Source organism: Polyodon spathula, chromosome 12 (assembly GCF_017654505.1).
Source record: "Polyodon spathula isolate WHYD16114869_AA chromosome 12, ASM1765450v1, whole genome shotgun sequence".
NCBI lineage: Eukaryota > Metazoa > Chordata > Actinopteri > Acipenseriformes > Polyodontidae > Polyodon > Polyodon spathula.
In genome coordinates, this window is record NC_054545.1 from 37,807,592 (window position 1) to 37,823,362 (window position 15,771).

The 15,771-nt window shown below is 40.0% G+C and overlaps 1 protein-coding gene across 2 annotated transcripts in view; it reads right to left on the reverse strand.

The window, feature by feature from the left end:
• The window catches only part of LOC121324575 (rho GTPase-activating protein 7-like), a 41,583-nt gene extending 26,046 nt beyond the window's left edge, over positions 1 to 15,537 (reverse strand). The window contains exon 1 of one of the 2 annotated variants that reach the window (XM_041266627.1): positions 14,936 to 15,534. In XM_041266627.1, the coding sequence (XP_041122561.1) occupies positions 14,936 to 15,050 (115 nt within the window). In that variant the 5' untranslated portion in view covers positions 15,051 to 15,534. Of the gene's footprint in view, positions 1 to 14,935 lie in introns of both variants that reach the window. The other variant, XM_041266628.1, reaches the window with a different exon arrangement.
• Between the last annotated feature and the right edge of the window lie 234 nt (positions 15,538 to 15,771).

A 15,771-nucleotide genomic window follows, 5' to 3' on the forward strand; every position in this document is an offset into this window, starting at 1 on the left:
TTTTGCTATTGATTTTATAACATGGTGTTTCTCTCCAGGACTCTCTTGTAAATGAGATGTACAGCATAGCTCAAGGGTTCTAACTTGGTTAAACAAATAAAACTGAAATTCAAATTGAAAATGCTCTGAAATATTTCTCCTGCTTGAATTGTATCGGCTGATTTGCAGTAACACAGGTTATGATGACCACTGTGATGTCACTGTGGTTCCTGTAGTGATTAGCCCGTGTCAAAGCATGTGGCAAATCAAACTACACGTCTGCTTCAGGTGTAAATCCAATTCTTTATTTTTCCAACAGAGTGTGCTAGAGAGCTTCCAGGAATTAGATGCTGGACAGAAAACAACAGTGTTTTCACAAGATAACTTCTGCAGTATAACATACTGTATTATTCCATAACTGATCTTTATTTTATTATAGGATCAAATCCTGCATGCTACTAAAAGATAAAAGAGTGAACGTTTCTGGAATTGAAAAACAATCACAGCAGAGGATGAGCGAGTTTTAAAGCCTTTGTTTCAAAAAATGACATAAAACAAGTAAATGTATATGTTTGTGTATCTGTCACGTGAAAGTTGATCGCAGTGATTCACACAGACTCAGTGACAAAGTTCTTCATTGCTTGTTATATTTTATACCAGGAGAGTATTGCTGTGCAGTATCGAGTCCTCTGGGGCAGTTTGAAAACACAGAGTGCTCCTCTTTCTCAGAGCTGGTTTATAAACTTCCCAGAGGATGGAAAGGTGTTCTTGCTTTCTTATTGAGAGCAGAAACAACATGACTGTGAGGATGACACAGAGAATAGAGGCATAGAGATAGATAGAGAATAGATAGAGAATAAACAGATAGAGAATAGACAGATATAGAATAGACAGAGATATAATAGACCGATATATATATATATATATATATATATATATATATATATATATATATATATATATATATATAGATAGATAGATAGATAGATAGATAGATAGATAGATAGATAGAGAATATACAGCTTGACAGATAGATAGATAGATAGATAGATACAGCCAGACAGACAGATAGATAGATAGATAGATAGATAGACAGATAGATAAATAGATAGATAGATAGATAGATAGATAGATAGATAGATAGATAGATAGATAGATAGATAGATAACATGGGTGCTTCACCAACATTTTATTGAGAACATGCATTGAAAACTGCACGACACTGTTATTTTTCTAGAATAAAAACGGAATGACACTTCACAGTTTAGAACATCAGTTGAAACAACAATGAAAAGAAACGGTTGTGTGGATCCTGGCCTGCTAAGACTGTAGTTGGGAGCCATAGGTATGAGAGTGGAATAGCATGATGGGACAGATGGGAGCCAGGACCATAGCGCATTATAACCTGCTCTGCGTTACAAAGGACAGGGAGTGCTATACTTTATCAATGCAGCCCTAAAGAGCAGTCGTAAACCCCCACACACACCACAGCAAGGAAACAAGCACTTCAGCATTTCCATTCTTGCTGTCTGGAACCAGCAACGCACTCTAGCGTTTCAAAACATTATACAACAAAATGAAAGCCATGTCGAGGCTTGTAGCTGTCTTGCTGCACGTCCTACACTTCTCATTTTAAAGGGCACAGAGCTTTGCTTGAACAGCTGTGGAGGACATAGCAGAACGACATTCAGCATCTTTGATACCACTTGACTGTCTGATTAAAACTGCCAATCTGACACCTAGTGGTATAATTAGGTACTTAAGAAAAGCTGAAATGAGTCTGGATAATTCTTTCCAGCCTCTAGAGGAGCTGTGCAGAGTTTTAAAGGGCTGCAATATTTCAACCTCTATAAAGAGTTTTTATAGAACTATAAAAGACATTAAGCAAACAATGAAGTTAATTTGGTTTTACATATTAACTATTACAGTTCTTGGGGAAACTGTGATGACATTAAGGCAGGTTCCGTTATCTACACAAAAGAGAGCCGTCTGGAAGAAAAAAAAAAAAAAAACTCTGGAGAAGGCTCTCGCTGAGTGAAATTACCCAGAAATAATTAGACAGAAAAGGTTAATCAGTCCAGTAAGACAAATCACTTGTAATAATAGTATCGCTTCCCAGTGAAGTACTTAACTATCTCAAGAAGAATGAAACAAAACCACAGGGCTCTCACCCTGGTCTCACTGTTCAGAGTCTGGACCCGGAAATTGTATTTTTAACTACGTTCTTTTGTTCATTAAGCTGTCAGATAGTTTCTCACTAAACAGATGCAGCTGAATGCATCTCCTCTCCTGAAGCCAGTACATTTCACTGGGTTTGGAATATGAGCAGTGAAGGCGGAGGAGCATGGGCGAGATGGTGGGGTGGATGATGAAATCCACTGGTGTGTAGGAGGGGAAAGTCATTTCGTGCAATGGCTCTTTCAAACACTGCTCCCTGAAGAAGTAATAAAACTATCACAAGATACTGTGGAGGAGCTGAATTCACTGACAATATCAGCCCTTGTGCCACATGTGCATTACATACAGATGGCTCCCCCTCCCCTCCTATACATGTGCATGGCATGATCACAGGCGGTTCACTGGGTCCCACACCACCATCTCTCCTGTCACTAACAAATGATCGTTTCCTAAGTTGCGTTAGCAGTAACAAAAAAATAATTGTGGGAAGGTCAAGTTAGATGTGTTCTGTGCAACATGTTTGGAAAGTTTATTCAGAAACCTTTGCTGCTATAAAAGGTGCTTTGTCCAGTCCAAATCCCAGCAAGACTTCCTGACATTTCACGTTTTAGTCTGCCTCTCCATGAGCAGTACACTTTAGTAGTCAAGGACATTTGCTTTCCTCTGACAGGCTTAAATGGCCGCTTTCTTTCACAACTGCATATACAGTGTACATCAATCTGGAGAAAACGAACAAGGCATTCTCCAGGGTCTATCAGGGTTCAAGGCCATTCCTCAGCTACAGAAACTGTTATTACCTGTAATCTTAGCTTTCCAGAATGCCTTCATGACATTTCATGGTTAGCTTTAAGTAAACCTATAATCGAATAAAGCTCCTGTCCTCTGGAAAATGGATGATGCCATACAAGGGAGAAATAGGGAGGTTAGTAATGAGCCAAGGTGGTAGAGCTTACAGGCTGTGCGTGAGGTCACAGAAGCAGTGAGCTCTTCCTTCCTTGTTACTCCAAACAATGAACCAACCAACCACCCACCCAACTAACCAACCACTCAACCAGCCAACCAACCAACCAACCAACCAGCCATTAACTACTCATTAACCATTAGCTACACTTTAACAGTGAGCTGCACCTTAATAGTGAGCTACATAATATCTGCTTGTCAAAAAGACTCCAAGATACATTACATTAGGATCTGGACTTCCTACTGCTGGATTGCTATCCACGTCCTGGGGCTTGAAGGCATTTTATAGAGTCCTATATCTGCACATGCTTCTATTTTGAGGAACGTAAGGATGTGTGTGATAGGAACATCTAGCCACTGGCACTGCTAGAAATAAGCTGCAATACAACTGAATGTCAAAAAATACACTTTGGGGATGAGAGTTTTGCAATATGACTGAATACCGTAATATTCGGCATATAATATATTCTTACCTGTAGATAACCTGCATCTGGATATATAATGCATTGTATGCCAGGTATTACTTATACAGTGAGGTGTCTTTCATAAATGCCATGGAGTACAGATGCACCAGTATATATAGGTTACACAGGTGTATTTCAGGTAGAGGCCATTCTTTAACTGCTGGAACACATTTGCATTATTATAATAAACACGTAATATATTGTAAATATAGTATAATATGTTCTATTAAATCTATACTGACTGCCCAAATTTGCTTCTAATGTTCCTGTTTCCTCATGTAGAATCTCAGGTGTTCCAATTCAGAATTGTAAGTATTTCTTCTGTTAATTCCGGTTCCATCTTAGCACTGCCTTTACCGGCATGTCAAGAACTCCACCGTACCCTTTGATCACTGTGCTCAAGAGGGCCTTTATTATGATGCTCTCTCCCTCACCTGCCAAATCATAAGTCAAATCTTTTAAAATTCTGAACATTTGCTGTCAGCTATTGAACAACATGTTTATGCATTGCAATTTTAAATGATGGTACAGTTAGCCTGACACAGCTGACTTCTTGTGATTTTTCATTAGACAAAGAAAACTCCCTGGTTTATTATGATGATTCATTTTGCATCTGACCTGTGTTCCTATAGTCTGTTCTTTTCTACTCCCTTGTTATTATCATTATCAAAACAACAGTACAGTAATGCGTGATGCTAGCTTTAATGGTTTTATTTTCTGGTGGTTTTATTTGCTGGTATAACGTCCTCTCTTGGCTTGTTCCAGGCCTGCTGATTTCCAGCTCATGTGTTCACAACCATCAAGCCACTAACTGGAGGTAGATTCCCTTGTATTACTCAGTAATTTCACACTGTTAATCCATCAAAATGTTTTTTTTTAATCTGATTGATTAGATTGAATGAAGCACGCTAGAATACTTTGGCTACAGTGTGAATAGCTAAGAATCTAATATGTGGCAACAGCAAAAAAAAAAAGAAAAAAAAAAGAAAAAAATCACCTTACACGAGTTATCATGGAAGCCAACATCAGATAAAAGAAATGTTGTTTTTCCTGCAGAGTCAATGTGACGTTTTGTTTAGAACAGTTGGACGGAGGTTGGGTGTGAAACAAGGACCACATAAACAACACAAGCGATCGTCTGAACTACTATACTGCTTTAAGAGCCTCTAACATCATCTCAACTACAGGGGTCAGGATCTGTAACAGCAGTGCATCTCTGAATACTGCCTGCTACAGGCTGCGCACATTTGCACATGAGTTCTGCACAAGTACTGAATCATACTGCTGGCTTACTCCAGGACAGTGTGTCAGCTGTTAAAGCAAGCAGTCCTGCTGCAGGCCGGGCTCCTCAATTTCTGAGAAGATTTCAAGGCTTCCATAAGTTTTATTTTACACGTAAATCACAAGCTTAAAAAATTAATTAAAAAAAGCAAGTTTTCGTTCCAAATTCAAACAAAAACTGTTTTGATTGCCATCTCTTTCTAAACAGAGTTTGGTGCTTGCTACAGCTGACACAAGCCAGGCACAAACTGCCCAGAGGCTTGCTCCTTTCTCTGGCTCTCTTATTCGTTTCTTCCCCTGGAAATGTAAACAATCCCGTTATTAAGCTGTGCCTGCTTCCAAGTAGCATATCATCCAAGGGGGGTCATAAATCCTGTGGATGTTTTTCTGGAATGAAATCCGATGAAGGTTAGGCTAAAAGTGCCTTCAGAGCATTAGTGCAAAGCCTGTGTGTTGATTATGATTACTGACAAGACTATGAAGTATATATTGTAGATTACCTTGTAATAGCATAAACCCTTCAATACAATGTTGAAATGTTCCTACGCTGGAGTTTACACGATTGCATGGAAAGACAAACCAGTCCATTGGCCTATCTGCTTTCTATTTGGGGTTGGGTGAGGAGACAGTCCCCGCTTTCCATCAAAGGTCAAAATCTTTAAAAAGTCCTGGTTTTCAGTCACTTCATGTAATGCGACACACCGTAAATACTTTTTGTCAAAATAACGTAAACAACCGCTTTTAGTTTATGGCACCTGCATTTAAAACAATATATAATTAGACACTAAACACTGGACACTAGGCTGTACTAGACACTAGACACTAGACACTAGACACTAGACACTGGACACTAGACAATAGACACCTGATACTAGGCACTACTAGACACTAGACACTAGACACTAGACACTGGACACTAGACACTAGACAGAGCAGTGAGAGGTAGAAATCATCTGAATCCACCAGGTTAAACCCCAAGAGGAAAAAAAGAAAAACGTTTATTATTATTATTATTATTATTATTATTATTATTATTATTATTATTATTATTATTATTATTATTATTCTCAATATAAAATAACTCGACACATATAACACAATATGGCTACTTAAACTAATTAGCATCAAATTATACACCCAGGAGTGTAGAGAAATTAGCTGCATTTAAAAAACCGCAATGAGTCTTATCAGCTATTACACAATGTGTCCCAGTTTTGAGCTTTGAAAATCTGGTCACCCTAATTTTGGGGTGTTTGTTTTGCTCATATCAGTGAAATGCAGTGCGTGTAGAGCATCACACTGAAAAATACCTTTTCTAGGAGATTTTGCTGCTTACTAAGAACAGGTTTTTTAAGCCCGAGACGCAGCTGCTTAGTATGCTAACCCTTCATAAGGCATGATTATTGTTCCAGGGTTTGCTGAAAGAGGGACAGAGTTACTTTAGAAATACATGTTGTTCCAGCATTGTCTCTATGTTATCACTATAGTGTTCTGTGACAGGAAGGCTCTTTCACTAATTGTATAACACAATGCTGTGTTACACCTGATTGAGCAAGTTAATGAACAATGTGACAGTGTATTTTAAACCCAGTGTCATATGAACAATGTGAAAGTGTATTGTATCTGAGAAGCCTGCTCCCTGCTCCCCTGGGTTTCAATAAGTCCAGTTCAGATGTGACGTCACTTTCATCTCCGTTCTTTCAAATGCTTTGTGCGCATGTAGATTTATTCTGTGATGCTTCGTTGCCAGGAAGATGTTTGCTGCAAATCTGCTTTCTCCTTTACTTTTCCAAATTTCTAATGCATGAAGCATCATTGTGTCTGGACTTAGCAGACTAGGGAGAGTATGGTATAAGTCACTGTCGTTAGGGTTAGCTTTAGTCTGCTGCAAAATGGAAGTATAATCTTAACCCTCACTCTTTTCTGATACAATTGTGTACTTACATATATACCGTGCAAAAAGATGTACACGTTAAGTACATTGTAACTATGCACAATAACATTGGAATCATGTGTAAATACACATGTATTAACTAAGTAACTACAATGCAAACACACACTAATCAGAGACGCAATGTAGTGTTTCTGATTTTGGGGTCTCAACTAGTTAATAGCCGACAGCAACGATAAATCCTCATGAAAATTTTGTAGCAGCACAGCATGCTATTTTTTGTTATTGTGGTGGGTGTGCCCTGATATTATAATGCTGTCTAGCACACCTGCTGTATGCTTTAATTAACAACTGGTGTTCTAGTTCCTCAAGTCATGCAACTGGATTTTAACAGGGGGCTCTAAAAATGTGTGCCTCAATACCCAGGCATCGAAAGAGAAGTAACCAGTTGGAACTCTGTTTCTGGTAGCTGTTGGTTTATTGTGAACTCACTTTGCAGTGCTCTTTGAGGCATGGTCACATCAAAGTGTATTCCCCTCTCTTGTTGTCTGTGTTTGTCTGTGTCTGCCTTGCAGAGTGCTGCTCATGATTTATTGTCTTATCACTCAGCAGCTTTTGAAGCTGTCCCTTTCAATTTACGAAAACTGCATTCATCTCAGTATTTTAATTGCATACTGCTTTGCTTTCGAGGGCCATTTGCAACTTTATTGATTCATACAAATGTACCTTTCCAGGGTCTGCTGCACTGTGTATGGGATGGTTCTGTCTTAGTGCTACACATGTCTATTCATCAAGATTATCACAATCCAGTTATCATTGGAATGGGTCTCTCTTTGTATTAGTGATGCCTTATACTGATGTACCTGTGCTGGTTTTGCCTGGGGCTCACAGTGAATAACTAAACTAAACTTACCCAAACCACTGCACAGAGCGAGGTGTAGTAAGTAGGTGGCTTTCTTACTTCCGTATGTGTCTGACTACCTTTGGTTCCATTATATTGTCATCTTGTTTCACTTCACTTTCATGCAGAGTTTTGAGCTGTTGTTGTGTAACTTACTGGTAGCAGTTCCTTAATTGCGTTCTGTTTTTAGGACGTTGACGCACAGTACAGTATTAACTGATTCAGCTGCTTAGCAACCAAAATTATCCATACAGTAAATGGGATGAGTTTGCTGGGTACTAAAACAGCAAACACACATTGTTTACTCTGCCCACTTCACACACACACATGCACACACACACACACACACACACACACACACACACACACACACACACATACACACACACACATACACACACACGCGCACACACACACACGCACACACACACACACGTGCACACACACTAACACACAAACAATAAAACAACAACTTTACACTTTGAGAGCTCATGTTAAGAGCTGCTGTTTTGTAAAATGTAAGCAATAAGTAAATGTTTAGTGATTCAATATGCAATCTGTTTTCCAGTGGCTGACCATGAGAACCACTGCACATGAATGATAATAAAAAGGAAGCAGACACAGATCTAGTCACAGACATCCCCTGCCAATATGTGATACAGTATCTGGTCTGAACATACGTCACATAAGTCTATGAAATGAAGAAACAGATTTGTTACTCCAGCTTATATTGTCATTGTATTGCTTAATTGCATACAGGACAGACACCTCATTGGGTGCTTGGCAATGCATGCATTTCAGATTTCTGAATGCAGGAGGAGGCAGCAATCATACCATTCAGACACACAGGCAATAAGTGTAAAAGCGCAGTGTCCGAGTGTGGAATCCAGTCCACTTCTTCATTGTAAACTCCCACTCCAGCTGGTGTAATGGGCTCAGCTTGGCTATGAATCCATAGGTTCTACATGGCTGTGGGAATCTGCAGGACTGTCGTGAATAACCTTGACCTCTGGATGTGTTTTATTAAAAAGGGCTGGCAGTAAATTTGTTTCAGATCTGCTGTATATAATAAAGAAGCTCTCGTCTTTGATAACGGTATTAAACGGACAGCTTATTATCGATAGATAATGTACAGTGAATGCATTTGTTTCTGCTTATAGAAAGACTGATCACAGGCAGGCAGGCATTGTAGATTTTAGTGAAAGTAATAATTGCACAGTTGGGAAATAGTACTTAAAGCTTATACAGCTACTGATGTGAACTAAATGAACCGTGAAGACCAGGGCTTAGCAGGTTTAACATTCTAATTCTGGCCTTAAATACATTGAGCATTCAAGATTGCCTTTGCGAAACAAGCTTGTAGGAATCTCATTTCGCAGAGGGTTCTGCCCCTTCAAAAACATCACTTATAGGGCTGGCTGCTGAGGGCAGACTGGACCTCTTCCTCCAGTCATGTTCTCTTCGAGGGCTGAGGTTATGACATTGCTGAGCATTCTGAATGCCCTGATTGGATTCCCGATTCACTGGGATTGTTTTCCACATGCTCAGATGGTTTTTATTTGCCAGCTGTCTCTATAGCCTATATGATTATACAGAGGGAAATAACAAGACTCTCATTACACGGCACTCTGAGCTTCCCTAGGATTTACTGTGAGCAGAATCTGTCCCATGTGAGATTTTCCCATTTATGGTATGTATTACTAGGCTCAGATGTGATTTATTAAAGACAGTGCTAAGCAGATGAATAGTCAATAGGATCTTCTGTTGAAGATCTGCCTGTTCCTTCATTATATCTTCATTTGGAATATGCAGATATTTCAAGGACAATGCTAAAGATTGCTGATGCAGCTGCTTCCTGCTACCAAAACACTTCCTGTGGCTGTAGAACAGTCGATTTACGATTTCCAAACGTGGAAGTGATCAGATACCAGGAAGAATACAATTGAGTGTATTTCTGTCTGCAGAGGTTTGGAAGGGAGGGTCTTGTCTGTTTTAATGATTTAAACAACTGTTGTACAGATATTAAGTGAACAGTCCCACGTTGTGTGTGTGTGTGCTTTAGGTTCCTATAGTAATTCGAGTCGGCTCAGTTCAGATGAGACTGGTCTTCCTCGCCTCAAAGGAAGCAGATGGTTGTCTCACAGCCAGTGTTCCTGGAAGGGAACTTTCTAGAAATGGGCTTTAATCAGCCAGTCGCCTCAAGCAACCGCACTTCACACAAGCGTGCTGTCGTCCACATCACTGAAGAGGGCTCTGGCACGGAGCACGGGTGGAGGGATCTGGCACGGGATCCAGAAACAGTTCCATTTGCTGGAGGCTGGATGGATTTCTCCCAGGGGGAATCTTCTGCTGTTCTGGTATTTCCACATGTCGTCATGGTGCCCATCCGTAATGGAAATTTAAAAGAGCGCTGCTAGCCGTATGTGCTAATGTAAGAATTACATATGTGCGCGGGCAAATGCGAATATATCACTGAACCCCAGTATGTGATATATCAGAGAGAGAGGGGTGAACATCTGGTAATGGTTTCTTCTTTACCTTCCTGTGTTAGGACTCTATCTTCAAAATTTGGTTCCACCCCCCCCCCCCCCCCCCCCAACTTCAATTCAGAAAAGCACACAGAAAATAAACTGCAGACATCAGGGGCCGAACTGCTGGAGTGAGGTGAGTGTCAGGCGCACACTGAGATCGTTCTTCAAAGTGGAGGAAACTATATATATTTTAAAATCATAAATCGACAGGATAAGGTAGTCAGCTCAGCCCATAAAGTTAGCCAAACTCAATTCATTGTGTTTACACATCCTATTGGCCGACATACAGTACCCAGACACACAATCATATTATAACATATTATGATTAAAACGTCTCATCATTAAACTTGTCACAGTGCGACTGGGAAACCACTAGTGCTAGCAATATATATATATATAATATATATATATTATATATATATAATATATATATATATATGAATATATTCATAATTTCAGCTCCCCTCTTGTTCAGAGTAGCCTGGCCGACTGATGCTACGAAAAAATTTAAAGTTTGAAAATTTTTCAAAATAGTCAGTTTTCTACTGTAATTGAAGAGTTTTCATAAAGATCACTAACTAATCATAGTACAACCTAGGACTAAGAGGAACTGATGTCTCGACTTCGACACAAACTGTGCTCATGATATATATATATATATATATATATATATATATATATATATATATATATATATATATATATATATATATATATATATATATATATTTATATTTAATCCCCAGTAGCAGAGCTGTAACCAGAGCTAACAATCAAACTAGCAAGATGGGCCGAATGGCCTCCTCTCGTTTGCAACATTTCTTATGTTCTTGTGTCAAACTGAGGTTTCAAGCTTTAGCTAGCAGTATGTATATGTCTGCTTGGTATTGACTGTTCAACCTCCCAATCTATGTCACACGGCAAACTAACAGAGAACATGAAGGAGTAGTTGCCAGAATTTTTACACAAGCATCAGCATTGATGATGCAAAACAACAAGTGAGGACACGACCGGGGTGTCCTCATAGCTAGTGATGGCCATGCCAGCCGGGTGGCTGCCTGGGCTTTTCTGATCTCACTATAGAGAACACTTTCAGTTATCTCTGGGCTGTGCTGATCTACCTGAAGAGAACACTTCCAGTTATCATTTCCACTAGTCTGTTTTAATCCTCTGGAGTGCTGTATGTTTTCACAGCTCTCGCACACATTTTTTTCATACCTTTGTCACAGATTGCTTGTTGAATGCCAATTTTGAGCAGTTTCATGCTGAGCATAACATAACTGCACGCTGATGTGTCTGCCAAAGCCAACACGAGGCGTCTCATACATGGGGTTTGTGGTCAAAGCACACAGATAAAAGAAATAACATTGTTTTCTGTGCCGTCCCATTGAACCACTAGAAACTCAAAGATTCAATAACCACATGTTGTCATCAGACAGCTTGTTAACAATAGGACACTTTCAACAGGCTTGTTTAAACTACGTGACAAAAAATTTCAAAAGCAAAAAAATAAATACTTTGTGTTTTCCAGCCCTGAGTGAGGCAATAGCAACAAGACCACCCCCACCCCCCTTTAGTTACATTGGTGGGTTCTTAGTTCATCTTACAGTTTGAGATTAGCGCTTGATTCTATTATTATATGTCCTGATGCCGAATTCTTACTTCATGACATCTGTTTGAGATTTATCTTCCTGGATTTGGATCAAGCTTTTAAGCCCACCCAGTGATCTGAAGCTCAGCAGAAACCGAGAAATTCATGACTTTATTACATCTGGACTTGCAAAACCTACATGTTGTAATGAATTGGTATCCCAGCCCATTGAACTGAATGGAAAAGCAAGGGCTGGACGTGAGCCTCAAACCATGCTATTCAAAGACGAACATCTTACTGTTCACCTGGAGAGCCAGCTCTGTAGTGGAGAGGTCAGCATGGGCCTTGTTCTGATGTCGGTATTATTAACTCATCAGCCGTTAGGAGGAGAGCCATTACAAAGTACAAAGATGTTAAATGTCATCCATTATGTATTGATTTATTTATCTGAATTTGTCTCGCTGGGATGCAATCCTATTGTATCTTGCCGTTGTTTGAAACCATGCTGTCAGCTCCATTAGGAAACGCCTGAGGAAACAGTGGACCTTTTTAAATCTTGCTTAAAGATTTCTTTTTTTGTTATGGTTTTAAGGTATAATTTTGTAGTTGTTTGGTTGCTGTTCGGTGTGGTTTTTATGTGTCATCATGTGCTTTTGTGTGTATCCTTGTACAGCACTTTGAGATTCTTGAAAGGTGCTTATAAATGTATTATTATTACATTATTATTAACTGTCCTTGCTCTCTTTAAAAGTAATTTAATACTACAAGGCAGTAAGACATTGTAAAAACAGTGAGTAACCCCAGAAATTGCAGAAACACCAAGTCCTTGCTTAATGGAATTCAGAAGGTCTCAATGTGTTCTTTACGCAAGTTTGGGTGGCTGGAGAACCCCCTCCCCTCCTGTCCTGAATCAGAACAGTTTAGTGTACAGTGTGTGATATTTCCGATTGTTTCAACTGTCGCCAGTTTGTGGACTCTTGATCCGCTCTCAGACTACCTGGGCTCAGATTAGCTACTGTGTCGACTATTGTGAGGAGTCCAATAGTGATTCCATCTGACTATTCCAATACCTATTACAGGGCTAATAAAGTCACCTTTGCATTTCCCTCGAATCACGCAGCAGTTTTAAAGAAAGCGGCACAGCTGTGTTTAACCTCATTAGAAGCTGTTACTCACTGTGGGCCCCTAGGAGTCTATTAGCCTGTGCAGTGGCTCTTACTGAATAAAACATGTAATAAACGCTCAGCACCACGGCAGATGCCTCCAAGCTCTCTCGTGGTGCTCAGCCCAACTGGTGCGACAGATTTATTGCTCAGACTGCTGGATCCTAACAAAGAGTTGTGCAACATACCTAGCTAAATATTATCTTTCAATTGGATTTCTTTGTGGGAGCCATGATTCTAATTGCTTTGAAGAAAGCAGCTGGTTGCTGTATTTCTGCTACAGCATGATTTTCATTGCCCATTCTGTTTTACGGTCTTCGCTGGTAATGGCGGGCAATGGGAAATACGTGTGTACTGTAACCCTTAATACATTGCTTATTTAAGAACACATTGGAGACAAATACCATCCCATGGCTCATGTATACAGTATATGTACAAATGTGACAGTATAAGAAAACAAAGCAAATGTCTTCCTTCTATGTGACATTTGTGGATGATAGTAACAACTGTGATTAAAATATCATGACTCTTTACATGCAGGCATACATTATTCATCATTTTCAAAAAGCAGAGTAAGGGGCACAGAAATGTAATAACTGGATAACTAACAATGGCTCCTGCTCTTCCATTGTTACTACTAATAGAACATGTGTATAGTTACATGGGAGGGTCAGTATCAGTGTTACAGTATAATTACATGGTAAGAACATATTCACAAGGCCAATTTCCAAGTTACTGTGAAAGACCTGGGAATGGGATGGGAGTGGAGGGGGAGAGGGGAGGGGAGGGGAGGGGAGGGGGGGGGGGGGGGGGGGGGGAGGGGAGAGGGGAGAGGGGAGGGAAGAGATAGGGAGGGGAGGGGGCGGCAGCCCTTGTGGTCCATGCTGGGTCTATCTCAATCGTTTCTCTTTCTGGAGTCCCGTATCTCATTTCTCTTTCTGGAGCCCCAAATCTCATGCTATAAAGAACTGCAGTCTAATTCCCACATGTTTCATTGTGAAAGGGGGTGGGTGGGCTTGTGCTAAAAAACATTGCGTAATAAGAGAGTTCTTGTGGCACTGCAAAACTTTCTAATTCACGGGGAAAAAAAATGACCGCTTTTTACGAAGCGTGGTTAGCCTTCAGTATTATGGTTTTGTTTATGGGCTTGTAAAGACCAGAATTGGAACAGGGAACTCTTTTAAGTCAGCGGCAGCATTGTTTTAATGGACTATATAAAGTTCATAGCGTTGGTTGTAATAATGGAGTCTCTCTCCCAATGCGTGCACAGGTTTGATTTCTGTATTTCTGTATTTAAAGCCAAAAAATAGCTAGCTCTGGGTAAATGAAAACCACATGCTAGATGAAGTCTTTATTTTTGGTCTTGGATATATTTCCATATTTATTGCCATTCTGAACTGACACACACTATCCAGCCCAAAGAAGGTTCTGTACTGTGGTTTGAACAACGCAAACCTTATAAAAGTTTTCGTACATAATCACAACAATGTGCAAGCATGGGAAAAGCATTTTCAACTGTAACATGTCTGTGCAAAATCCCCATGGTAACTATTTACAACAGAGGGAAAGCTCCCAGGAGCTAGCTCTGAAAAGACGATGAATCCCAAATACTGAAAATAATGTAGACAAGGTTTGTCACTTAATCAGTCAAAGGGATGGAGCCTTGCTGGGTTGGAAAACATTTTATAACATGACAAACTCCAATATTGGCTAACATGCTTTTAAAACTTTAAAATGAATGCACTTACTATTCATTTATTAACTTTCTTTTTTTTTTTTTTGCACCAAGGTGACCCGAGTAGCTGACAATTTTCCAAAAGTAGCCTCCTTCTAAACTCCTATCACGCTGTTCAGGTACCTTTAACACACATCATTCACAAGACACAGACAATCCGGTGGCCAGGCTGCGCTACTGGCATATGCTACTTGGATTCTGTTGCACAAAACCTAATTGCTGAAAGGGAGAAAGAAGGAGCTGTATGATGTTTTTCCTGACCTGAAAGCCGCTTCTCTCTTGCGCTCTTCCAGAACAGATCCCAAGCCTTGTTGGTGGAGTCTTTGATGTGCTCGCTGAATGATCTCCTCAGAGGTAATTTCCCCTGGTTTGCCATCCCCTCAGCGGGGTCCCCTTTCGGCAAATCCCCCAAGTCAACACTTAAATTAATCCATTAAGAGATATCCTAAAGGCCCGGGATGAAAAACAATAGAAATGCAACACGAGTCGTTGCAGTGGAGCAGCTCCCTCACTGCTTTCTCTGCCTGACACTTCTTGAAAAAAAAAGTCTCTCTGTAACTTGCTAACACCCTTCTTCTCACTGCAAAAAAAAAAAAAAAAAAAGCTTTTTTTTCTCTTCTTTTTTTTCCAGGAAAGCTGGGGTCAGGCCAGGCTGGAAAGGAAATTGCATCCCACTAGGTCCCCCTTGCCTTGGAGCAAAACACAGATTTGCATCTCAGCTGCCACATTTTATAAACACACTCATTTCTCCCATAGATCGAGTAATAAATAAGAAGAAACTAGAGTCATGGGTTAGGGTAAATATTCAGCAAGTTCCTTCATTGCTAACATTGCTGCACTTCCCCTAGTGCACAGACCTGCTTCTTCCCATTTTGAAGGTTACTCCCCTGTTAGCTATGAATCCAAATCACTTAAATAAACCTTCTGGCACATAACATTTGAACCGTGTGACCCATAGGGGGTAACCTATCACAGGAAGGAATCATTTCAGTTTAATTTGCGGTTATTTGTGCCATGTGGACTTCTGAACATTCCCAAGGGTGTGATTAATTATTACCTATTACTGACAAATACACAAAAAGTACTGAAAAACAGAA